This window comes from Branchiostoma belcheri, unplaced genomic scaffold (assembly GCF_001625305.1).
Source record: "Branchiostoma belcheri isolate BF01 breed outbred unplaced genomic scaffold, Haploidv18h27 scaffold198, whole genome shotgun sequence".
Taxonomy (NCBI): domain Eukaryota; kingdom Metazoa; phylum Chordata; class Leptocardii; order Amphioxiformes; family Branchiostomatidae; genus Branchiostoma; species Branchiostoma belcheri.
Window position 1 is genome coordinate 68,989 of NW_017803468.1, and position 27,634 is coordinate 96,622.

The 27,634-nt window shown below is 40.9% G+C and overlaps 2 protein-coding genes across 2 annotated transcripts; one reads left to right on the forward strand and one right to left on the reverse strand.

The window, feature by feature from the left end:
- Positions 1-129: 129 nt before the first annotated feature.
- On the forward strand, positions 130-7,896 carry LOC109468272 (adapter protein CIKS-like; the record flags this gene model as incomplete). Its single annotated transcript, XM_019766527.1, has 4 exons — positions 130-157; positions 4,518-4,714; positions 6,718-6,892; positions 7,729-7,896. Coding segments are annotated over 4 exons (564 nt in total), but the record flags the coding sequence as incomplete, so codon positions are not given.
- Positions 7,897-9,737: 1,841 nt separating this feature from the next.
- On the reverse strand, positions 9,738-16,615 carry LOC109468278. Its single transcript, XM_019766534.1, has 12 exons — positions 16,400-16,615; positions 15,575-15,731; positions 15,240-15,278; positions 13,522-13,851; positions 13,289-13,389; positions 12,672-13,034; positions 12,298-12,417; positions 11,812-11,977; positions 11,292-11,479; positions 11,092-11,164; positions 10,796-10,983; positions 9,738-10,387 (listed from the first exon to the last, which is right to left on the reverse strand). Exons 1-12 carry the CDS (start codon positions 16,406-16,408, stop codon positions 10,136-10,138), a joined length of 1,986 nt encoding a protein of 661 aa, XP_019622093.1. The 5' UTR covers positions 16,409-16,615; the 3' UTR covers positions 9,738-10,135.
- Positions 16,616-27,634: the final 11,019 nt, after the last annotated feature.

Genomic DNA, 27,634 nt, shown 5'->3' on the forward strand with positions numbered 1-27,634 from the left:
GGGTACTGCAGTTTTCCTGGCTACGAACCTGGCCCATCGCCCAGCCCACCGCCCAGCCCATCTGTCAGTCCACCGGCTACACCACCGCCAAGCCCACCGCCACTTTCACTTTCACTTTCACTTTTTAGCCCACCGCCCTCTTTGCAAAGACCTGCTGGTAAGAAACATCCGATTATGTTTTAAGAACATTGGAGCGTTGGTATATCATTATTGTTACCCTCAAAAAATGTTCTCAGTGCGTTTTGTATGTTTGTCTATGGAAACCATAACTTGAGAAGTTGTAGATGGATCCATCAAGGTATTTTATTTCTGGGTGGTTGTCAACAAAACGAAGTGCATGTTCGATTACCGGCCTTCTAGCTGCTTTAACTAGATACAAGATGACTTTATTCGTTTTCGCAGTGAGTATAACACTGAATTAAAATTTACATGTACAAAGAATCTCAATCAGCCAGTAGTGGCAAACTATTGGACATGCTAAAACACAGGGCATTTCAGAACTTCACTAGTGGGGTCGTGTGGCGCAGCGGTAGCGCTTTCGGCTCAGGACCTAGAGGCCATGGGTTCGATCCCCACCCATGTCACCGATCTTGTGCCCTTGGGAAAGGCACTTTACACGACTTTCCTCACTTCACTCAGGAGTACCTAGCCTCGGTTAGGGCCGTCCCTCGGATAGGACGTTAAATGGAGGTCCCGTGTTTGGGGAGAGCCATACCCCGCGCACGTAAAAGAACCCACCACACCTTTCGAAAAAGAGTAGGGGCATGCCCCGGTGTGCGATGGTACAAAATTCTACTGTCTGGGAGTTGGTGATTCACTACAAATCACCCGGATGGAGGCCTGGCGAACCCCATCTCGTACTAGCCACAAAAGGCAGCAGAATCTTCAGCATGTTGAAGGCGGCTGCCTCAAATGAAAGAAGAAGAGAAGAAAAAAGGTAACAAAACTACAAGATAGCAATATAGATAGCCCATCAGTCCATTAGGTTTTTAAAATAACATGACTGTCCATTACCACAGATAAAACCAACAGCATGGGTTCATTTTACCCCTCCCTTGGGAATCAGCAACTTCACAGAAAAGGTAATAGTCTAATTTTGCACTCGATGGAATTAAAGGATAATCGACACTCACTCAAGCTGAACAGTAACAACAGCCTCTTCAACATGTTGCCCTGCTTCTCCAGAATTCGCAGTATTAAACACACGTTTGGCCCAACCCCTTATAATTACACTCAGGCCAGGGTTACCTACCATTTTGCCCTGCTTTTCCAAAAGTAACAGTAACAGTAACAGTCACACCTCATTTACCTCCCCGCACACGCCCGACCACACCCCTTATAATTAGACTCAGGCCAGGGTTACCTACTCTTCAACATTTTGCCCTGCTTTTCCAAAAGTAACAGTAACAAGTAACAGTCACACCTCATTTACCTCCCCGCACACGCCCGACCACACCCCTTATAATTAGACTCAGGCCAGGGTACAACCACCCCCCTACCGGGCGGCCAGGCCAGGCCGATCGGTGAAGATTAGAATCTGTCCACCGGAAGTCTCTGTTTGGTTCAGTCAAGGACGTTCCAAATATATAATCCCTTTTCTAACCAAACTGGTGGATCATCCACCTTTTTGGGACCATTTCTTCTTCTACCCTGTACTCCACGTTCCACATATGGTATCGCAAGGTTACCGGTTTACTTGAAGTTGAAGGGGTAGTTTACGGTCAGTTGGCGACATGACCGCACTTCGATGTATGCCACTAAAATCAGTGTTCATGAGCAATAAAGAATCATATGAATATGACCCCTATACATGTCTATCATTTACTGAATGCATGGAAATACGTTTGCACCCAGCGACACAGCGGAAAATCTTTCGAAAAGATGGGACAGCAAGGTGGACGCGGCGCATGTTGTGTTTCCACAAAACTCCAAATTTCGTCACTTATTCCGTAATCACTAGAATGCTAGAAAATTGCAACAACAGCCAACATCACTCCATCCGTCCCAAAAATATAAGCTTTATGATATAAAAGCAGTTTTATCAAAGGAGATAACAACAAAAATTGTCAACCTGGGCTTCTGCAGTCAAACTAAAAAGAATCTTGCTTCTAAAAATGCCTAAAATAGCGTTTGAGAGGGTTTGGATTTTTAAAATTTTCCGGGGGAGCATGCCCCCGGATCCCCCTAGATAGGCAAGCGCCTGCGGCGCTTGCGTCAGGCCTTCGGCCCTCCCCTCCCAAGCAGTGACTGGGACGGAAAAAAATTGAAAGCTGGAGACAGCCCTGATCTTGGTACATGTAGGGCTTTCATAAATGGAAGTCTGGAACGTTACTTTCCCGCCAGCATCCCCTCCCCTCCCGTACAATAACATCAAATTTTTTATGCATCACCAAAGCAGTGCTAACATTTTTAATATTGTTACTAAAAAAATCAGGCACGTTTCTGGAAGAGAGTTTGTCATAAAGTATATACAGAAAATCTTAAAAAATTGAGATATACACATGACACATGGCAAACTTTGAGAACTGAAGAAAAACAAAATACTGCAGAGAGTGTATAATAAGACTAACCTCAATGACAACTGCAGGTTGTATAGACGTCTGTCTACATATGTGCAGTTAGAAGCTTCAATGGCAAATCTCTCAGTTGGGTAAAAGCGGTACCCCCTTTCTTTGTCTCCATACTTGGCAAAACCATAGTTTGTCTGGCATTTTCGACACTTTAAGCCAACTTTTTTTTTGGTAGATGGACCATCGATACTGTGGTAGGTCACGTCCGTGGCAGGACTGTGGAGAGTGAGTTTGCCAATGTTGCCAGATTTATCTTCGCAGCCATTTAAACATGTGTCCGTTGGTGGCATCAACACTGCGACACTGGCTGGATCAGAGTCATCTGTTGGCTGGATGATTGGCAAATCCCTTATGGCCTCGTGAATCTCTCCAAAGTCTGCCAATCCACGATCCCTGGCAATCTCTGCCAACAACTTGTCCCGAATCGCACGGGGCAGTGTTGTGGGCATGCTTCTCTCCAGAGCCACAACTTTTTCAAGAGAAGAATATCCAAACTTTGCTATCAGTATAGAAATGGAATTTTGTGGAGGTGCCTCTTCTGGGTTGGCCTGTTGAAGGCCGGACACGAGAGTGTTAATCTCATTCTCTGCGTCGACCTTCTTTTGCAATATTTCAACCCTGTCTTCCATGCTACGCTTTCTCTTAGACATACTGATCTGTGGAAAGACTGCTGCTTCTGACAGGATAAGCAGGGGACAGTAATTGGAACTGTGAATATGTCCCAAATGAGCAGGAGGTTTCTTGGTTCCAGACCACTGCAGACTGCTGTTACTAATTAGGCCACACTGGTGGACAGATTCTAATCTTCACCGATCGGCCTGGCCTGGCCGCCCGGTAGGGGGGTGGTTGTAACCCTGGCCTGAGTCTAATTATAAGGGGTGTGGTCGGGATTAGTGCGGGGAAGTAAATGAGGTGTGACTGTTACTTGTTACTGTTACTTTTGGAAAAGCAGGGCAAAATGTTGAAGAGTAGGTAACCCTGGCCTGAGTCTAATTATAAGGGGTGTCGTCGGGCGTGTGCGGGGAGGTAAATGAGGTGTGACTGTTACTTGTTACTGTTACTTTTGGAAAAGCAGGGCAAAATGTTGAAGAGTAGGTAACCCTGGCCTGAGTGTAATTATAAGGGGTGTGGTCGGGCGTGTGCGGGGAGGTAAATGAGGTGTGACTGTTACTTGTTACTGTTACTTTTGGAAAAGCAGGGCAAAATGTTGAAGAGTAGGTAACCCTGGCCTGAGTCTGGGTTGTGTTGTGTGTCCATTATTGATTAATTCCCTTGGGTACAATATCAGACTGTGTTACCTTTTTTGTGAAGTTCTGAAATGCCCAGTGTTTTACTATGTCCAATTTCTTGCCATATATACAATCAGCTAAAAAAACAGTTGCTACTGCAGCAGAGAAGTTCCTTTTATTATAACTTATGAATTTTGGAACGCTTTATAGACCTTGATGAAGATGAGTAAAATATTCAAATATCCGGCTACGATAGTTAAGGCCTTAAGTTTTCATCTGTATGGTAAACAAACAAACAAACAAACAAGGTCGGGATGGGTGCCGCCACGTTGAGATACGACGTCATCCAGGCGCCAAACTCACCTATGACGCCATGTTTAGATAGTTTTCATACTGCATGCATTTATTCTTTTGACCGGTGCAATGGCCAAGTGGGTAGAGTGCTCGCCTTGCATTCGGTATTAACGATCCCTGGTCGAGTCATACCAAAGACTTTAAAAATGGCCAGTACATTTTGCTTTCTAGATCTCTGCTCAGCTCTCGGCATTTGGGAAGGAGTACTAGTGACAGTCGACTAGTACCCTGCCCTGGTGGTAATTGCACTACTGTACGTGTCTCGGGGCTATTGAAAACGGACATGTTCGCCGCCCTATGCGTCACTTGACGCGGGAAGGCTCTTTAACTTTAATTCTTTTACGTTTTTACGTTGTAGGCACAGGCATAGTAACCCCAGCGGCTAGGCGGGAGAGAGTGTTCATCACATACTCCAACGACAGCCAGCAGCACCTATCCGCGGTTCTCAGGATGGCCCGGCACCTGTTCTATCAAGGCGGCTACTTCGTGGAAGTGGACATGTTTCAGCGGCACTTCATGGCGACGAACAAGACGGCGTGGCTGGATGATAAAGTTGAAAACGTCAGTGGTGTTCATTCGTATAGGACAAAGTTTAGAGTTGTTATGGATCGGAATATAATTCTGTAGCGAATACCTCAATCTGCAAGCAGATTTCTATGGAATGGCCAACACTAAGTAGTGTCTTATCTTGTCCCCAGTCGCGAAGAAATCTGCTTTTAGGTGACGAATTCGAACACGTTTTAGCCTTCTTATGCTAAGCCTTGTTCATATGGGGCCCTAGTAGGTGGTTAATTATAACGGGATACGTTTCTGTTCTTTCGCTGGCCTAGTTATTATAAGTCTGCCGAACTTTTTGGGAACGACCTCGGTGTATATATTCCTATCTCAAGGACAAAGTTGAAGATGGGTACCATTTCGTAATGACATGTCCTTGCTCTATCGAAGAAAGGAAAAAAACTAATGATATCATGTAAGAACAAAATAACGCTACCTGGGACAAGTAGAGAAATTTTCAACATGCTTTTATCGTGCCCCGACTCGGTATCTGTTTACCTAGTAGGTTAATATGTACATAATGCTATACAAAAGAGAAACCATATCACAACGATGTGAAATGTAATATTCCATTATAACATATATACATGTATTCGACAAGTTAGATTAGTTCAGTCTAGTAGAAGTAGTTTATAGCTAGTAAGTGTTATTGTCTTCGTCAGAAGGACTATGAAATTGTCTCGCCGGAGTGTGGGGAACTGCGGATTTTGCGATATAACTCTGGAAGGCATGATTTGACGTCCATGATTTTTGGCAGGCATATCACCGCTGTTGAGGCCAAAGTCAAGTACAAGTTTCGGCTTCGTGGGGGGTCCGTGCGTCACGTTAGTGCACCTTTTGTGTTTGTGGCTTGTTAGCAAGATAACTCAAGTATTTGTAAAATGTTGATTATAATTCTTGGTGTGGTGCTTACTATTGTCGGGACCAAGGTTAAGTTCGTTACTGAGCTTCGTGGGGGGTTTCGTTGTGACTACAGGGGGCATTTTGTTAATTTTTCTTGTGAGCAGGATAACTTTTGTATGTGTGGATGGAAGTTAATGAAATTTGATAGGCATATTACTGTCGTGGTCTCCAAGATTGAGTTCAAAGATGAGAGTCGTGGAGGTCGTTATGTCCCCGTAATAGGACCTTTTGTGTTTAGAAATCCCCCACCTACATCTGCTTGGAGACAGCCGACAGCTGGATATAGCTGGGGAACCCCATAATGGGATGGGATCAAATGACGTTACATTGAGGGATTGTACTATAACTTCAGCAGGGGGAGGATAGGGTTGGACATATGTCAGGTTATTTTCTACGGCCACACCAAGTAATTGCTATGGATGACGTCCACTGGAGACCTTAAATCTAATTACCTTAAATTTAAGGCAAGCGCGCAATAAAAACACGAAGGGCCGAAAAACGAGATGCCTAGATTTGGAATATACTAACTGTAGAAGTACAAATGTTAGGACACAAAGAACACAAGAAACAAGTCTTCTATTTGTCATAAAGACAAATTAACAAAACAGCAGTAGTCACCCTGTTCTGATTCTTTCCTTTATAACATCTTCTCTTATTATATTTTGCGGCGCTGTCGTGACACTTTTCAACACAGTAAGAATTTCTTGAACGTTTTTTTTTCCAGTAACAGTCCAAACTCAAATAACGTAGGGGGGGGGGGCTAACACGGGTGACGACGCATCTGTATAATCTGCGGCAAACCGTTTCAGGGTGTTCTGTACCATAAAAATAGTACAGAGATTCTTTTGTTCTTTAGACCAAATTGATTATTAAAAAGAGTGAAGAATACGCATGTTAATTTCTCTAGAACGATGTACCTCTGACGAAGACATGAGATCTCCGACCTCTAGTTTGCCATACATTGTATCCAATGCAATTTTTGCGCAAGAAACTTGACCTGACTTGACTATATTGAAGGCTAGAAATTCGATATAGATATTGGATACGTTGTAAAATTGTTGTATGATAACTGAATTTATCACCATCTCGTCCCTGCACATGTACAGTCTGATTTCATCATCGTGGTGTGCAGCCCGAAGTACCGGCGGGATGTGGACGGTCAGGGCCCGCACGAGGACGACGACCACGGCCTGAACACCCGGTACATCAACACGGCCATGCAGACCATCTATCTGGAGAACAAGTGCATCAACTATAAAGTCATCCCAGTCCTCTTAGACGGTAAACCATTGTTTAAAACTCGCCTCATATATAGCTACGGTAGTCTCCACCAGACTTCTTTTGCGGGGTGAATAAATCGTAGAAATCGGCCTAAAAAGGGTATTAATTGGCCAGAGAAGATAGCCGGCCAGAGAAGCTCCATTGACCCGCGATTTAGTCACCCCGCAAAAGAAGTCTGGTGGAGACTATAGCTACGGTACGGAGGTATTGTTTTGAGTGGCGCTAGTAATTCTAGGTTTTTATGTTTGGGTTCCAAAGTGAGCGGATGGAGATTGAGTTTACTAGATTGGGATGAGATTTACCCTGTAAACCATTGTTTCAAACTTATCTTATGCATAGTTCTGATGTTAATTACTTCTTGGACAGAAGTATTCTTTTGGGTGGCGCTACTCTATGCTACGGTTTTATGTTTGTGTTCCAAAGTGAGCGGGCGGAGCTTGTGTTTCACTTGATTGACAGGGTATGACCCTGGAACGCCCTGAGTTCAAGGATGTGCACGTGGTCGCTGAGGGCATGTGTTGTTTTGTGTGGCGCTACTCTATGCTAGTTTTTTTTTATGTTTCGGTTCCAAAGTGAGAGAGCAGAGATTTTGTTTCTCTTGATTGACAGGGTTTGACCTGGAAGCTCTGCGTTCAAGGCGATGGTGGCCTGGAATATGCTGTTTTGGATGGCTGTACTCAATGCTAGATTTGTACGTTTGGGTTCCAATGTGAGATGGCGAAGATTGTGTTTCACTTGATTGGCAGGAACGTTCTGGGTTAAAGGAGTTGCCCCCCCCCCCTTGAGTTTGTGTCTTTATGTTTGTCCTTACTGTATTTTTCTTTGTCTCCCTACAGGGTACTCCAGAGAGACGTGTCCGCGCTGGCTTCGCAACACCACCCTGTACCGCTGGCCACGTGACGTGCAGGACATCATGTGCCGGCTCAGACGGGAGGAGAGGTACAAGATGCCCGTCATCGGCCGGCGACCAGTCATAACCGTCAGGAGGGATTATTCTTAGGGATACAACGAGCACAATAGACCGATTCCGAATTTCCATCACAATTAGAAGTTCAACCAATGAGAGAAGAGCAATTATCGGTTCGACCAATCAGAGATTAATTGGCTGCATGCCAGTAAAATGTATGATTAATTTCCATCACAATTAGAAGTTCAACCAATGAGAGAAGGGCAATTATCGGTTCGACCAATCAGAGATTGGCTGGATGCCAGTAACATCATATATGAATTTCACTTTTGCACTCTCGTTAAGTCTATGTTCTAACGTACGTGCCCTTTCTCTACATGAACATATGGTGTGGAAATATCGTCAAAGGCTTGTCTGGTAGACTGTGGTCCTTTTTTACGCCCCTGATTGATGTGTATGATTTGTAATGGTTGAAGGGTTCAAACCGATGATGGCATATTGGACATACCACGTACCAGCTGAATGTAAATGTGTATTATAAAGGCAGGTACGAATACAGGCGCCTTAGAATGGTAATTTGTTATTTTTAGGTGCTTGATATAAATAAAATGTTTATGTACAGAATTATAAGGCATTTCTGGGTGACATTTTTGCACCCATAATCATCCTTTGATTAACATGATATTGCTAGTAACATAACAGTTCTTTGCTTACGATCAAATATATCTAAATAGGGTAAAATTGACAACAAAAGCTATTCACAAAACTGGATATAATGAACCTCTTAAGTGTATTGTTAATATCTAAACAAATTCAAATAATGACAAATGACATTTCAAATAATGACAAATGACATTTTCACATTAACACGGATGGATCCATAGTAGCAGAATTGCTTCCTTCCTTTCTAAAATCATGGCTATGGTCCATCATTGTACACCCTGTCACTAGTAGAATTGCACACCACACAAAGCAAAAAATGAATTAGAACATCGCTAGGTTTTACACAGAGTATTGTACGTCCTGCGTGTTAAATACACTTAGCAGAATAAAACATCACACAAAGAATGAATTAAATCATTGCTACGTAGTACATAGAGTACTTTAAGTCGTGAATCTTGCACTAGTAGAATTAATTGCACATCACACAAGAATGAATTAAACATCGCTATGTTATACAGAGTATTGTAAGTCCAACATCTTGTCTAGTATAATTGTACATCACACAAAGAATGAATTAGAATATAACTAAGTTGTGCACAGAACATCTTACACTAGTAGCATTACAGTCACACAAGAATTGATTACAACATTGCTAGATGGTGTACAGAGTCTTACAAAGCCTATCACTTGGAAAAAACATACCACAGGTAGATTTAAACCTCACACAATGAATCAAGTACAATATTGATATACTACTTACAGACTATTACCCGGCTTACATCTTAGTACAACATGCCATTGGATATGTTAAGACCTCACTTACATCTTAGTACAACATGCCATTGGATATGTTAAGACCTCACTTACATCTTAGTACAACATGCCATTGGATATGTTAAGACCTCACTTACATCTTAGTACAACATGCCATTGGATATGTTAAGACCTCACTTACATCTTAGTACAGCATGCCATTGGATATGTTAAGACCTCACTGGGCGATGTTGCTATGCTGTGCACAGAGCATATGCATCTTGCACTAGTAGCATTAAAATCACACAAGAATTGATTACAACATTGCTAGATGGTGTACAGAGTCTTGCAAAGCCTATCACTTGGAAAAAAACATACCACAGGTAGATTTAAACCTCATGATCACACAATGAATCAAGTACAATATTGATATACTACTTACAGAATATTATATATCCGGCTTACATCATCTACAGAACATCCTGGAGGGACATGGCTACAGCCGCCATGCATCTACTGTGATGCTTGCGGCTTGATTGATTGATTACATCTTAGTACAGCATGCCATTGGATATGTTAAGACCTCACTGGGCGATGTTGCAGATGAGTCATATCACGATTTAAATATTGCATATGTCAGAATAGAAGTAAATAATCGATTTGTCTGCTTTTCATAAAGGATAAAAGGTAATATTCAATTTAATATCTAACATATTTTAGCATATATCTCAAAGATCAGGCAGAGTTTATAGAACAATATTTTTTTTCGTTTGTTTCTTTGCCAAAAGGAATATATTCCCACAAGTTGAACAAGGGACCAGATTCTGTCAAAAAATAGTTAAAAAGGGTTGGTCATTAAATGGTTATAAATAGAAAATAATCATATGGATCATCTGGTTTTCTTTTGACATTGCAGGAGTTTACAGCAAGGCACGTGGTCCAGCTACAAGGCTGATGGTGACAACATAGTTGATTACGTTTGTTGTGTGCACTGGTACAGCAGCTGAGATGATCGGTGTAGCTGGGATGTTGGGTGATGACCCGGATGCCCTGTAGAAGCAGTAGTAGATCTTGTGGCTGTTGCCCTCACCATCATCATCAGGAGTCATGCCAGCCCTGTGGCCGTTTCCCCTGAACTCAATCCACTCCTCAAGAACTGTTGCTCCATCGACCTAGAGACACAGAAGAAGAAAACACAGCCCTTTATTTGTATGCCAAAATCAACAAAAATATTACACACATTAGAGGTCATCAATTAAGGATAAGGTGCAGGATGAGTTGCAATATGCATAAGAACTGGATGATATAAATACATGATATAGGAGAAATCTACAAAAAGAAATTTATTTCCACTTAGTTAAAGAAAACTTAACCACTATAAAAAAATAGTAAAAAGCAGTTTGGATTGCCATGTGACTTTAAAATTAAATGAATTTTTGACAACGTAAATGATGCTGGAAGCGCTACCAAAAGGCATGTAGTAAGAAGACGCCGACTTATTAATTTTTTTCTAATATGAAAATGCTATATATTAAAATCCTACGGACGGATCTAGATGTCATAAGTACATATTCCTGTACCTGTTGGCACTGTCCTCCATGTCTGAGCAGATAGAAGGGGGTCCCGACAGGCAGGCGGATAGGGTAGGAGGCATCCCCGTCATCCCGGCAGCAGAACTCCACCTCCGTGCTGTCACTGTCCACGTCTCCATCCGAAACAACTCCAGTCTTAGTACCTCCGGGAAATCCCAGCCGGCCCCAACTGAATCCTGAAGGTGATAAAAAAGATCAAGAAAAGAAATAGCCACATCTATCAAGGTGAACATGGAAATTATAATAAATTGGCGAGTGGTTTAAAGGGGTAAATACATGCGTACCTGGTGGACAATTCCCATGCTTAAACAAGCAGTACCTTCCTTTTGACCAGTTGCCGCTGCCACTGTAAGTCGTCTGTAAAAACAGAATTAAAAAAAATTATTTCTATGTCATGACTTCACAAAACCAACAGATGTGATCTTGTATATAAAGTTCACATTCAATTGATTTAAAGCGGTAATATGTAACTGTGATACGTAACCTTCATGCAGACTCCCTGCTTCACTGTGTTGTTAGAGACACTTCCGCTTAAATGCAGTTGATCATCCTCTGACCAAAGGAAACTGTTGACTCCGTTCATCTCGTACTGGCCCCCCTTAAAAACCACAGATGACCCATTCGGACACCCGCCAGTTGCCATGGGAAAGCCAAAGGTGCCTGTCGGCCAGTCTAAATGATAAGAATACGATGCATCATGTTACAAATTTAAAAACACTCAACTTGTTTATAGTAATTGGTGATGTTTACCTTCGCAGAAGAACACATAGTTTTTTTTTTCTGTTTCGTTCTCTTCTTCTTCTCCTAGGAAATACAGTCAATGACCTGGACCTGACGTCTGTCACCATGGTAACTGGTGCTGTAGCAACACCTTGTGGTGTTGGGTTACATTTGTAGCAGAACAGTGTTGGAGGGGCCTCTCACCACATACATGTAACACATATGAATGAGTGATAAACAAATTAAACACATTATGCATTTGTTTTGGAAATGTATTCACTCACCGTCGAAGAAACGCGCCATGAAGCAATTTTGTTCACTCAACTTCTTGGATCCCCTGTTAATAATTCCTTCAGCTTTGTCCATATCACCATTATGCCTGAGAGCGAGGATCCAGGCAACGTACCCGGAGAGTTGCAGGTCAATGATGTATTCAGCGATACTCTTCAGCTGAAAAATTAAATTAAAGTGAAGTGTTCAGAATCTCAAGTACGGTAGAATACACATGAAAATAAAAAGTGAATGCATATATCCATATAATCTATCTACCAATTTATCTATCTATCGATGGGGAGATACTTTAGATAGATAGATATACATTCACTTTTTCATAAAGTGAAAAGCTTTTATACAGATGTAGTACTTGTTTAGATGAACAGAATTAGAATGGATTTTATTTGTTAATAGCTATACATGTACATTTGGAGCTTGACTGACGTTAAAGATTAAGATGAATATGTAATTAGTAATTTGAAAAGGGAAAAATCTACCTCTTCAGTGGCACTCGGATGATGTTGGCTTTTCAGTAGGCCGTCCATTATTGCAATGACTGACTTCCCGTTAAACACTGATTGAGTCCCCATCACCATGCGATGCATGTTGTTCAAGACCTATAGGGAACGAGAAATGATGAAAACGACTTTGTCATGCATGTTGTTTAGGTTCTATATAAAAAGACAAATGATGAAAAATTCAAAACCTCACACCTGTATATTAACCCAGCATTTACTACATGTATTTAAAGACAGCATCCTTTTCTTACATTCTTGAAACTCAGAAAATATTAAGCGATTTTGCTTGCACATTGCGATATTTGCTTGAGGCGAAAAGAATTTGATCAAATGTTATTTAAACGCGTTGGTACCGCGTTAATGCCTCCTTCTCCCTGTGTCAGCACATTGTCCACCCAGTTTTGAACAAGGCCTCTGTTGGCCCTGGCAGGCTCCAGTGTCCCGTTTGTTGTAATAGTAAGTTGAGTTTGCAACGTGTCGAGCAAGTTCTTGATTCTTTGCTCGGAGCTCGAATACATTTGAGCTGCTTGTGCCATCTCGACCTGCCATTCCAACATGATGCCTAGCTGTTGTATGTCACTTCCTATTTCTTTAACCGTGTCCTTTAGGAGATTTAGATTGTTCATTAATTCTGCATGTTGTTGTCCGGTGTTCTGACTGCCAAAGACCATGTTTGCCACGCTGAGCAAAGTGCTGCTCACGAAGCTAGCGACTTGCTGCAAAGAAAAAACATTACAATCCATTCAGAGCAATTATCATCACTTATCCCTTTATCCCTAGAGCTGGCTACAAATTGACACCTAATGCTGTGAGTAGAATAATAAATCAGCCACATATATGATCTATTCCTTCTTGACTCCTTTGCTTCCTTAAGCTTTTCTCTTTTCTCTGTTTATCTCTGTTTCTTTGCCCCATTTTCTTTTTCTTTTTCCTTAAACTGAAAGCTGTGAGGCTGGTCAGTTTATCATACCTGCAGGCCAGGTACGATGCCCTTTGCCAGCGTACGTCGCGTAGCTCTTGTAGTTTTCTGGCTGTTTTGACGAACATTTGGGCCGCGTTGTGGGGGCTTTGCTAAAATATACAATATAGAATAGGATGTCATGCTAGTAACTTTTTGTTAAAAAAAAAGGAAATGCCTTTGTTAACAGTGACTTAAGCAAAATTGAAATAGACTTTATAAAACGAAATGACGGCACTAAATACCTTGGAAGCTGATGTTAAAACCATGCGTCGGTTGTAGACCATTGGAGCTGAATTTGAGGAAGGCCTCATTGGCGGTGGTGGTGATAGTCAGATTGGATTCGACAGTTCCTGAAAGACTCTCGACGCGGTGTCCGTAAGGGCAGAAGTCAAATATCTCAAGGCTACCGTCCTCCTTCAGTTGAAAGTCTTCAACTGTAAACTGTACGACCTTTCCATCCGGGACTATGATCTTCCACTCACAGTCCAGTTCTTCAGGGTTGTTCAGATTCTGTCCATATCCTGGTGATACGATCTGGCCAGAACTCTCGTAGAGTATTCCGCCACATCGCGCTACAGGATGGAGAAAATAATTTCATTTGCATGTTCATTCTTCTGGTTGAGATTCTTGGCAAAGCCGTCATCGCAGGAACTTAAATGAGATGCTTTCCTTTAAATAAAGTTTTATACTTATTTCTTCATAGTCTGTAGGACTAAGATTTCATTTCGCATTGCTGGGTTTTGGATTGCAAATATAATGTAAACCCCGGCAAAAGAGCAGCAACAAAAGAAAAAAGATGTGCATGAAACATTCTCCAAACCATCCAGTACTTTGCGCAAATACGATGCCAAAAGTGCTTCACAATTCATCTTAGAATAACAAAATGTAGTCACAGCTAGATCCCCATTTCGACGTAACTGCATTGTTTACATCGGTGCCAGTGGATAAGGCCCTTGTTGTTATTTCCCAGAGACTACAAGAAGACCCAACCCTTCCCCAAAGAACAACTTTAGATGTGCATGTCGATCACGTTACAGGAGCCCTAAAGAAGTGAGCCCTAAAGAAGTGTGGCTACCCTCAGTGGCTCATTAGGAAAGCCTCCGAGCCCAGACAGCCCCGGTCTAAACCCCAAGATAGTCAGGGAACGGGAAGGAAAAACAGAAAAACACTTGTAGTCCTCCCATACGTAAAGGGTGTTTCTGAGCCCCTACGTAGAATCTTTGCTGCACACGGAGTGAGTACCTGTTTCAGACCTCATCGTACGTTAAGACAACTCCTTGTGGCACCTAAGGACAAAACTCCCAAGAAAGACAAATGTGGGGTTATCTACCACATAAGTTGCCAGGGAAACACTAACAGAGGCCCCTGTCGGGAAACTTATATCGGGGAAACTGAGCGCTCACTAAAAACCAGGTTTCTAGGACATAGACGACCCAGTTCTGTTGCATCTGAGGTGTCACAGCACATCCACATAGAATCACCGGGACACACAGTGGATTTGGAGGGGGTCAGAATCTTGGATACCGAACAGGATTACTTCAAGAGAGGCATAAAAGAGGCCATATACATCAGGGCACTTCAACCATCGCTCAACCGGGACGGGGGGCGATATCGACTTCAGACAACCTTTGACCCTTTGCTGACGTCACACGTGGGAAAAATCACGTGTCCACAGCATTTGGGTCAGATAGCTGAGGAAAACTGAGTGATTCGGTCGAAAATTTCTGGTGAGTCAAATTTCGAGTTGGAGAAAAGTTTAAGTTTTTCATAATGTAATTTACCAACTCAGATGAACTTTCATGCTTTTGACTGCCAACTCCTTTCGGTTGCTATTGTATTATATAATGTTGACATGTTAAGTTAAGCACAAGATTTTTCACACCCTTACCAGGCATCATGATTACGTGTACAATTACATTAAACAGTTTTGTTGGCAAACATAACGAACAACATATGATACCTTTAGAGTGAGGTTCCATCTCGTACAAGCTCTCATCACCTAAAATAAAGAAGAGACACTTCAGAATGTTGTACTCATACAATTTTGGCGAGATTTCAGTTTGAATCCTTTTTGCACCTGGCTTTGCACCTGGCTTCCTAACGTCATGACATGAACAATTTATACATGTAGAAACACGATTTCAGCGACTTCATTTTTCGCTGAATGATATTAACCGTTACGACCTACGAATACGAAAATATTTTTCATTGATTCAGTCGATAGAAGTTCGTCATGGAGTGTTTTGGTGTTCGGATGGATGAATTGGTGAGCCAATAAAAAATAAAGTTACTTGCCTATCTGGCAAACGTAGAACGCCTCTTCGTCGCAGTTTTTCACGCTCCACTCTCCAGTTGACGTTGTCGTGACGCAGCCCTGCCCAGAGGGTTCTCCTGATGCCCAACTGCTGTAGGACATCTCGCTTGGGGTCCCATCCGACCACAGCCAGAAGTCCTATGAAAAAAAAAATTAAAAAAAAGAGTTCATAATCGTGTTATTCCAGAGAGCCATGTGTTAATTAATGCATATTACCTTACTAACGGTCTACGTACACTGACGCATGCTTCTGTCATTCTCTCTTGGATGAATGACGAGCATTATCGCACATTTTGTCACAATGGGCTATATGCAGGTGACCAGAAAAACATGATGAACAAATACAGTTAAAGGTACAACAAACTATCATCAGATCATTCTTACTTCTCATCGCTTTTAAGTTGTAATAGAGATTAAAGAACAGATGTCTTAATTATTTATAGAAGCTTTGTCTAGCTGCATTACGAATTGTAAGTGAATTTTCTACAGTGCTTAATTGAGTGCATACATTAAGGAAATAGTTTTTTTTTACAGACACAAAATTCAGTTCATAACTATATTTGCTATACAATCTACATTCTATTACAAAATGGTTTCGTCCTCTATTCTATTCTATTCTATTCCGATTCTATTCTATTCTATTCTATTCTATTCAACCTTACAATATTTCTTCCATAGATTTGTAAGCATGTCTTCTGGTTTTAATAAGAAGTTAAAGGCAGATTATATTTAGTCATAAGACTACATTCCTGTAAGATTGCCGAATTCCTTTAAGATTCGCAGGGGTCTAGTTTTGAAGTACATACCTCATACATCTTCACACCGATCCAAAAGCTTTCGTCGGCAGATGCCTCCCCTACTATCCCGGTCAGTGCAACATTAAACTCTTTTGTTGTGGGCTGAGCAAGACGTCCTCCACCGAACTGACCACAGGCGGCTTTGGCCTCATTAAGCGTCTTCTTTACCGAGAAAGCTCGAAGGTAAGCTCCGCCGTGTGGTTGGTACCCAACAGTCGCAAGATCCACAGGCGCTGCATGTGTTCAATATTTTACATCATGAATATATTGACTACCCTTTATCAAGATTACAATCAATGGAAGTTTTATACGCTGAGTTGGCTGAAATGCGTTGTTATGTTCCATGATTGCGTAGCTGCAAGCAAGACACATAATCAATGTCAATGTATAACCTTCAAACGATTATTTGAAAATATTGACTGGTAAAAATATTATGTCTCAAAAATGACACATCTTTGATTAATGCATCAAGGCACACACATGTTCATCACATAATCACAATCGAACAGGACTTACCTGAGACCTGACAAAAGAACTTGGCCGGCGTCTCACAAGACTCAACTTGCCAAGTACCGTCAGGGCGTAGTACTGTGCAGTTGCCGATCGTGATTTGTTGTTCAGGTCCCCATCCGCGAAACCCGGAAAGCGGATTTCCGTCTTCCCAGACCCAGGCCCCGTTCTCCTTGGACAGCCCGATCCAGTAGTGGCTGTATATGTCCACACGGATGGCTGTATCTGTCAGGAACGTGTTGATGTGGCGATGGCGTGGCATGGCTAGGGTGCCGCCAAGCTGTTGGCATGTTGCCTGTGCGTTCTCGTAGGTCATCGGGCTGTTGACGGGCGTGTAACAGATACCCCCATGGACGATGGAACCAGCTGGGCATCCTGAAAGACCGATATCAATCTTTGTGACTAGGTTAATCCGACCACTGCCACCTTAGCAAGTCATTTCAGCAAATCATGAATTTTATGTACAGCGCAATTTTTTTAACTACATTGTACAATGGGCTAGTATGGCCCGTATCTACATTTGAATAGCAACACTATAAGGATGATCCGCCTGGAACTCAAGACGTGGTTAGATAAAAGGAAAAAAAAAACTACTCACCCAAGCCTGGGAACACCTCCACCTCACACACGGACAGCACGTCAGTATCCGACCTCTCAGGCAGCTGGATCCGGACGTATCTGCCGACGATCGGACGGCCGCAGTCCACGGTGATGCTCTGCCCACTGGTTAGCGTGCCGTGATTCGGGACTCCGCACATTTCACTTGAGTCCCATGACTCCCTTCCTCCTTTTAGTCTAACTTCAAAATTCTCCAGAAGGGGCCCTTCAAAAATGCAAATATATGGTATCAAACAAAGTCTAGTTATAATGTCTGCGAAGTCAAAGTCTCCCTCCCTGGTCTCAAACGTTACAGCAAGTTTAAGGCTCAAGAAGACTAGCATGTCCTAGTATTTTATAAGAAAATTTACTTAACATTTATCTTTTAAAAATCAGGCAATTTTCTTGAATTTATTTCACTTTGAGTGATTTTAAGGAATGATTGAATGAAAATTAAACAAAAAAAACCTGAAGAAATATTTTAAAAGTTCATGGCAAAGGACCTGGTGCTCTCTTTCTTATAAAAAAGCTAACACTTTCTTATAAAAAAAACTTACCACAACAGTCCCCGCGGTTGAGAACTCGCACGGTTTCAATCGGCCAGTCTCTGCCGAGGTCCACTTGCAACCACGGGCTGATCTCAGGGTTGGTCAGGGTACACTGGTTATCCGGCACAGACGTTCCCTTCTCTCCGTCCACGGCTAGGTCAGCCGAATTGGACCCATCTGTAGCTGTGCTGCTTTGTGAGGCAGGTTTACCAAGGGCAACGTTCTCCACTGTAAGGTAGAAAGAAATGTTTATAGGTCCGTCTGTGTAGCGTTGACTACGATAATTTGAGGAATGTTATTTTCTTATAGCCAGGTGGCGTTGACCAATCAGAAGCCTCCGCGTCACAGTGGTTATGACGCCGCAATGTCATAGAAGTATGATGCGCCTAGTGAAAATCATCCAAAGTGGCCTTTATTTCAAAAGTGGTCCTTTATTTGACATAAAAGACCACTTGACCGCAGGGGGAGTGGCCATTATATATGCAAGGGGAGTGGACTCTTCTTGCTAACATTTATAGCATGCAAGTTTCTTTGTTGAATAAAAGTGTTTACCGTTTTTACATTATTTTCTAAACAATGCACAAAATAAAGACCATGTCAATACATGTGAATTTGGAGCAGGAGGAAAGAAAACATAATACTTGCCACTCTCATTGTTATCATACTAGCATTAAATTTCATCTGAATTGGTAATATATATAATGAGACCGTGATTCAGTTGAAAATTTCGGTGAGTCAATTTTTTTTAGTTGGAGAACAGTTAAATTCTTTTTATTGCAAAGTACGTTCATCCCATCAATTTCTTGAATCAAATTTACCTGTGCATGATGCATTGACGTTTGGTGATTCTCTCCAAACACCATGTACCAGGGTGAAGAACTGTCCGGTGATTTCGTCCGCGTTGAGATGGTCACTCTTCACGAACATGGTGTATCCATCTGTCGCACTCACAGTCCTCCCAACAACCCATCGGGCCGAATGACCATTACGGGCAGGGATGTGGTACAGATACGAGTCACTGGTGTCGCTTTTGTACACGGGACGCCCAGATGACGTCATGTTGGTGCGGGTGTAGGTTGTCATGGGAGAGGCGTGGCTGGGAGGGTTGTTATTGGAGATGCGGACGACACGACACCCTAAGAACAAGGGGAAAAGGATTATGAATAATCTGTTTAACTCATTTTATTACAGAACGCGATTATGTTTTATTGCACGACAATTGCACATGGTACAATGTATGGCAAAGTGCAAACAACAACAACAACAAAAGATAGCGACCAATAAAATAAATGTATTCAATAAGACTTTTGGAATAAAACCTAATATATTCTAATTACTCAAACAATAAGGGCTAGCACAAGTCTTTGATAAGGTGTTACAACCTTAAAAGAAAACAATAACCTTTGTTTTGGAGACATTGACAGTTAACTTAAAATCATGCTTAGCTGTAAAACAACAGGTGAGTAAGAACAGGCACTGGTCTCCTCCACAAGGAAGTCCGTTATGTTCTTAAAGAGCGGCTTCTTAGATATGGTGAACATCGCAAAGCTCTGGGGGAACAACAGGAGCTTAAGTATTGTCTGTCCTTGGGGCTGGGAGCACCAAATTTTGAGTAATTTTTGCTTCTTTGCTTGCAATGCCCCCCTCCCCTCCTGCTCTTGGTGCAAAATTGTAAATTTAAAATATTTTCAAGTGTAAATCTTGAAAATCAGCTTTGATAATTGTAATGAGATCAAAGCAAGCCCATGACAAACAATTGATAGATTTTGTGGTTAAAGTAGCAGCATCACATTCATCACAATCAAAACATTGCTGCAGGTCGTTGATAAACAAATTAAATAACAAGGGGCTAAGGTTACACCTCTAACTGCATAGTTGACATTTGACTACATAGATTTCAATATACCAAAAAAGTTCTCCCGATGCCATGGTGCAATTTATAGAATAGTCCATCACGCCATACGGAGTCAAATGCTTTTTTTCATATCCACAAAACAGACCTGGTCACCAACAATTTATCTTTCATATCTTTTATATTTTTCAATAAGAGATTGTAAAATGAAAACATTTTACCACTATCATACTAAGTATAAGTTTGAATTTTTCCGTTACATGTTATATAAGATTTAAATTTAAAATTCATTTATATATTCTGGAGTTATTGCTTAAATTTTTTTGTTTATGTTTGTTCTTCAGTTAAACCTCTGTTAACTTATTTTTAATATACCATCTCTAATTAACGTTATTTATACCAATTACTTTTGTTATTTATTGTTACTATTTGATTTGTTACCGTTATCATATTGATCGTTTTTTTTCAATGACTTATTGTTATTTATTATTACCATTTGATTTGTTACCATTATCACAGTTGTAAATTAATTTAGTCGGGGGAAGATCACGGACAAGCCATTATGGCTTCTTATCTTTCCCCTGCATATCCTATTTTACTGTATTATGTTCTTTTTATTGTTCTCTCTGATTATATGCAAATAAACAAACAAACAAACAAAACAAACAAACATTGTTGGCGGTTTGGCACTTCTTTCTAAAGCCAAACTGAGTGTCGGCTAACAAATCGTTTTCTATAAAATATGGTAGCCTGGTATTTTGGAAGGGTGAAAGATTTTAACAAACAACTGGAGAGAGCGATTCCCCTATAGTTATCAACGTTGGACATGTCACCGGATTTAAAAATCGGAGTTGGGATGCTTGTGTTCCAATTGGACGAACAGTTGCCTCCGACAAGGATATTATTGAACAGGGTAACTAGTGATGAACATAACAACTTTGAATTTGATCCATGTTTTAGCATAATGTTAGAAATAGAGTTAGAACTCGGAACACAGAAAATACAACATTCCTCACAAAACATTCCTCACTTTGTCAACAAAATACTATATTAGGATACTGCGTTTTGCTGCTAGAAGAAAAAAAAAACACAGCCAGAAAACTTTGTGATTTTCATCTATCTGTTAGGCCATGTTGATTTGATTAAATAATATGGATGACATCCGCGCGCGCATGAATTTTCGGCCGTTTCCAAAAAAAAAAAAGTTTTCAACCATACTGTAAATCGTACAAAACAGATGAAAAATGAGCAAAAATATACCATAAGTTACAAAAAAAATTAATAAAAACTATACCAATGTCGTAGAATGCCAAAGTCAAACGAAAAAAGACGAAATTGTAAAGAAATGAACTTGAAGACTAGATTATTCGCCAAACCATATTCTGTGCCATTTGCTCAACCCTCATGACCACGTAGATTTCATAATGAAAAGAACTTTTTTTTTTGCAAAACTTTTTTTTTATTCGCACGCGCGCATCAGTTTTGGGGCTCCCGGAGGATGTCATCCATATAATCAAATCAACATGGCCTTATGAGAATAAAGAAATAAAATAAAAAGAGTAGCCCTACTTACCCTCCAGGTTCGGCACCATCAGGAACAGAAACATGTACAGTGGTAGTACACACTTCACCCTTATGGATTCCATTGTGCTGGAAACAAATTAAATTCAATGAGTATGACAACATACCCTTAGATCCTAGACAACTTGGTCAACTTTGTGAAAATGTTTGGTAAGTAAGTAAATAAAAAAAATAAGTTAATACAATTTTTATTACAGTGGTACAGTTCAGTTTCACCAAGAACGTCTTGGGGGACCTGGAATAATAGAATCAATTTCCTCCTGATTTTATTGCTTTTGCTACAATCTGTTATTTGTCGTATAAAGTTTTTCCTGATTTTGCTAATAAGACATTGAATAATTATATACTATCGACAACGATTTAACGACTTCTTGTGCATGTATAGAGATGCATCCAGGATTAGACTGAGGAGTGCTCAGTGGCGGTGCACCTCCTGGGTGGTAGCCAGTTTTCGCAAACCCCTGTAGTCCCATAGCCATTTTGAGGCAATAAGGTTGATCCACTGTGTGTAGGGTACGGTATTGAAAGGTGGGACCCATCCCTTCTCCTACAATGCCATATACCTCTCCAACCGAAGTCAGGCACGCATTTTACACGTCGGGATGGAGTGAAGCCTCGGTCACAACCCGCCGTACGTGCTTCTGCGTGCTGTCTACGTGCAAAAACGTGGGCAAACGTAGGGCATCCGTGCGTGGTGTGTACCGCCTCCGTACGGAATCCTAAGGATTTGGGAGCACGCAGACACGCCGTAAAACTTTAAGTGCATGTAAAATTTTTTCTGCGTGCGGTCTACGTATTCACCACCCGTGCGTGCGAGTACGGGCGACGCACGTGCCCCGTACGTACCGTACGAAAGACGCACGTGTGAGTACGGCGTCCTTACGGTAAAGTTGCAATCGCACAGAGATCGTACGTTGTAAGCACGTACAACTCACTTACCACTTGCGCAACGTACGATGCACGCAACCGCTCACGGCCAGACGTGGCGTGCAGACTACACTCTAACACCTTGCGAAACCGTGCGAGGGACGTGCGAGTGACGTGAGTCGATGCCACTCCTTCCCTACGTTTTCAGAAAAAACGTAGCAGACGTAGCCTCCCAAAAATGTACGGACAAAAAGCACGTACGGCGGGTTGTGACCGAGGCTTAAGGCAAACGTGCCTTTCCTAAGGTCACAAACCGGCCATTTCCCAGGAATGGAACTCATGAACTCCCGATATCACGTCCGTATGCCTAGCCTCTCGGCCATTCTTTATAACCAATTTAATCATCTATTCATCATGACAGCCAATGTTTGCAAATTGTCAAGAGAGTATTATGCCCTTATCTAGTTTAATTATCATGTTTCTGTTTCTAATATATCTAGCCACCTCAAGTCGTCATTTGTTAGCACCGGTGCTTTGTTTGCTCCTTCAAACAATGATATCGATCTGCACTTCACTTACTGTCTGGCAACACCCTTGCCAACACACAATGGGCCGCCTTTTGATACATTAGTAAATTTACACGTAACTTTTGTCAAGTCGACTGGAACTCAAGACAACTTGAGCTAGTGGACTTGAGCGAAAATACCCCAGTGTATAAGAGAAAGAATTTAACTCTATAATACTATCTGACAAAGTTGCTGAACGATACGCAAGCTCTGTAACATACTGGTTGTTGTACTGGTCGAACAGGCTTTTCGTACTTTTGATATTGTATTTTCTAAGTCCCAATGGATAATATTGTCAAGTTTTTAAATTGTGAAAAAGTCTACAATTCATCCATTTAGGCTGCCACCGACTTTTAAACCTGTATGTCTTTGCGAATAATAAACCAGTCATCATCAACTCAAGTCGCATTCTAATAAAGACGACTTGAGTCGTATCCAACCAGACTTAAGTCGGCCAGCAGGGTGTCGAGTCCGCTAGTTTCGCGTGTGTAAACGGGCGAAACGAAGTCGACTTGAGAGTCTCTGCCTAGTAGTCGACTAGTAAGGCAAGACCGAGCCACCGAGTCGACTTGGGGGGAGGGTTGCACAGCCGGAGTGCCAAGTCGTGTGTGTAAACAGTAGTTTTTCAAGTCGACTTCGCCGAGTCGACTTAGAAATGGTGTGTGTAAAGTAGTTAGTGAAATTCAATATGTTGCATTGAAGATACTAAAAGAAAGATTTCAGTAGTAGTTTCAGTATAAAGTTTTTCCTGATTTTGCTAATGTTGACATTGGATGAGGGCTTACGTGCAGTCAGCATGGTTCATGGTTCAAAAGGCATTTAGTAACTATGGACGGCTAATAAAAATACATACACGGGGGAGTTAAGTCCGCGCGGTAAGCCAAACAATTACAGCAAGAGGGGTGCCAGAGTATACAGTGCAATTTTACGGAATACAGTGCAATTTTACGGAATACAGTGCAATTTTACGGAATACAGTGCAAGTTTACTAGTATACAGTGCAATTTTACGGAATACAGTGCAATTTTACTAATGACGTTGAATCACGTGACTTGGACCCGGCTTTCCCTGCTTTTTTTTCATTTTCAAGATGGCGGACGCCGCTGACTCAGATATTTCTGTCTTTTTCGAGCGAATTCGAAATGATCCCTGTGTAGTAACATGCCCTGTGTGTAGTATGTACTGATTTGACTAAAGGTCTATCTACGAGGACGGTCCAAATTCACTCGAAAAACACAGAAAGACGTGAGTACGCTCCGTCAGCGGCGTCCCTGGAAAGCCGGGCCCAGGTTACGTCATAACAACGTCATTAGTAAAATTGCACTGTATTCCGTAACTGTATTCCGTAAAATTGCACTGTATACTAATACGATTGCACTGTATTCCGTAAAATTGCACTGTATTCCGTAAAATTGCACTGTATATTAAATACGATTGCACTGTATTCCGTAAACTTGCACTGTATATTAATAAACTTGCACTGTATACTTAAACTTGCACTGTATTCCGTAAAATTGCACTGTATACTTAAACTTGCACTGTATTCCGTAAAATTGCACTGTATACTAGTAAACTTGCACTGTATACTTAAACTTGCACTGTATTCCGTAAAATTGCACTGTATACTAGTAAACTTGCACTGTATACTTAAACTTGCACTGTATTCCGTAAAATTGCACTGTATACTAGTAAACTTGCACTGTATACTTAACCCTCAACAGAACACCTTCCCGGACTGATTAATCTGTGCACCTGGGGTCCGCGCGGACCCCAGAGCATTTTTTTGCTAATTTTTAGAAATTATCAACATGCTACCAGCTCAATTGTTTTGCAAACTGATGTGGGAACCTCTGTGTCCACATTACATACAAAAATCATACATTTTGAACTTTTTCTATTTTTTGGTGAAGAAAAGAAGACAAGAAGAAATACCCGATTTTTAAACCCATTTCAGACTGAAGGGGCTTTTGAGGCCCAACTTTGATCTCAGATAGCGGCTAAACGGCTTGCGCTAGAAGTATCAAATTTGGAGACCTTTCTTAAAATGTCTCTGGAAAAAAGTTCATATTAGTTTTATACTAGTAAGTTGATGTTTTTTTTGTGTTGCCATGGCAACGGGTAGTTTTTTTTTGAAAATAGAAGTAATTTTGGTGTAAACATAAAAATTTTCTGAGTTTTATATAAAATTACACTTCTTTTCCAACATTAATAACATCTTACATAATTAAATATAAGTTAAATCATTTAATATGCATAGAATATGCTAATTTGATGACGTCATTGGTCAAAATCCAATATGGCGGACTATATTATTAGCTCTGACGTCATATGACGTCATAATTACACCAAAGTTATTAAAATTTAATTCTATTACTACACCATTCTCTGAAAACTTGGTAGACATACGATGAATGCATAAAAACATATAAAAACGGAAATAAGGTAATGTATAAGAACGCCAGTGTATCCATTATGATCGAAAGCCGGCTGGGGTCCGCGCGGACCCCAAAAGAAAATCAGATATAATTTTTTTTATAAATGGCAGAAACGGAGTTTTCTGCACTGTATTGAGAGACAACTTTGTGGGTGACAATTACCTAAAATTTCAGAAAAAAATCTTTAGAAACAAAAAAGATATTACAGAATATATAGTGCTGGGGTCCGCGCGGACCCCAGGTGTACTGTTTAGGGTTAAACTTGCACTGTATTCCGTAAAATTGCACTGTACACTCTGGCACCCCTGAGCAATGGGGGGGGGGTGTAACTGTAACAGTACTCTTTCAAAGCAAGATTGTGACGGGTTAAGGTAATGCAGGTTCTGATTTGGACATATCTTTTGACATTATACTGAAACGTTAGGACTGGAAGCAGGACAGAATTGGAATATTGGAAATCTTAAGAAATGTACGAGAGAGCAAAATGTAAAAGAAAAGATACCAGATTACCCCTTTGTTTTCAATTTATCGTGAGTATTTTTGGTATAAATGAGGGGCGATACACCAAGATCACCGAGAAGGCTAATTGTTATCAAAGAACACACTGTATTTTTTTATCGCCCCTGAGATCATGTTCAATTTTGTATTGTAACTTTGGCACAATATAGATTCTGAAGCAAAACATAGGCACAAAAGGAACGCATATATAGGATAGTTTGGTAGTTTGTCCGTGATTCCGTGCGTTTAAGACTTAAATTGCGCGCATAATGGGTATTTTATCATATACTATAAAGGAAGATGAATTTTTCATCACCTTAAACTAATGTCCGTCGGAAAATAGCACTCCCTTCTGTACTTGCGAACTCTAGCTGAACTTTAAAGAGGTTAATAATCACTATAGCAACATCACAAACACCAGGATTAATTCACGGACTATCGTTTGCTTTAGGACCGGGAACGTCACGGTTGTCATAGTATTAAACGCAACGTTAGGGCCTTGACGAAACAAGATGCCGGTGTTAGTTAGGTATAAAATTAGTATTTCCCCCAAGGGACGTATTGTGTATTGAAGTATTAAGGACAAAATTCTTTGCCTTGAGCTAATTTGGTTTGGTAACCTGGCTACAAAAGTCCTGGAGACTGGGTGAGATGCCGATACGCAGACAGGCCTTTTTAGTGTATCGTGCATTTTATCGTCAACCCAACACATCATTTTTTTTTCATTTAATGACAGTTCAGGAGAGTAATATATAGATACATTTTTGTATTGAGAAAGAAGATTAAACTACAAACTGGTCATTTGGTCTCAGCACTGTCATTGCGACTATAAAATATGATATATCTACATTTGAATTTCACCTAAACTACGTACTAAATAACCACAGAAAAGTTGAAATCCAAGACGATTGTGGGAAAACGATGTTAACATTTTGTCTACTACCCACTCTATGTGGGCCAAACAAGTTTCATTGTATATAATACTACTCAAAATATTAACTATGTTTCTACAATATGTTGGGATAATACTAATTAGCTAAGCCAGGCCATGTTTTGATGGAAAAGAATGCATACGCCTGGAAAGCTGGCCACAATTTCAGTGACCATTTTCTTTACAAAGTTATATGTTTATATTTATTCATTTATTCTATTTATATTTCAGTCCATACCATGGTATGGATGAAATATATTGTGTTCCCTCATGTTTCTCCTCCTCCTTCTCCTCCTTCTCCTGCCAAACAGTCAAAGGGATTCAACTCCGCCATCATTCAGCCAAATGACTTGAAATTTGGCATGGAGGTAGAGTGAGCAAATACCTCCAGACGTTATTTTTTCATTTTTTTGAAATATGCCTTTGAAAAATTTTTATGAAGTTTTTTTGGGGCATTTTTCGACAAAAAATGGATTTTTGGATCCTGAGCCCTGGTATTACAACCGAATGATATGACATTCGGTATAAGGGTACCTTGAACGTGTGTCTACAGAATAGCAGTCATATATTTGGCATACATAACTTCCAAATGACTCATTTGGGGGACTTTAATGGCTATTTTCAGCAAAAAAAGGGCCAAAAGTGCCATACCCGTTCCATGTTCTATCTAAAGAATGGCCGGTTCCATCCATGGAACACGTGTTCCATTGCGGGTTACCTGAGGTCACATTGCACCTGAGTGGTGCGTAATGACCCACACATTCAATTTTATGTGCCTAAGACCTTCAAAATGTATCAAATCTCATCATTGTTAGTTTTTGCATACCAGTAATAAGATTAGTAAAGCTTTCAAGATTCA

Coding starts and splice junctions, on each gene's coding strand:
- LOC109468278 (XM_019766534.1), bottom strand. Junction 13,852..15,239: donor GATGGAACCTCACTCTAAAG/GTATCATATGTT, acceptor TCCATCCTGTAG/CGCGATGTGGCGGAATACTC. Junction 10,984..11,091: donor GCATGGGAATTGTCCACCAG/GTACGCATGTAT, acceptor TATCACCTTCAG/GATTCAGTTGGGGCCGGCTG.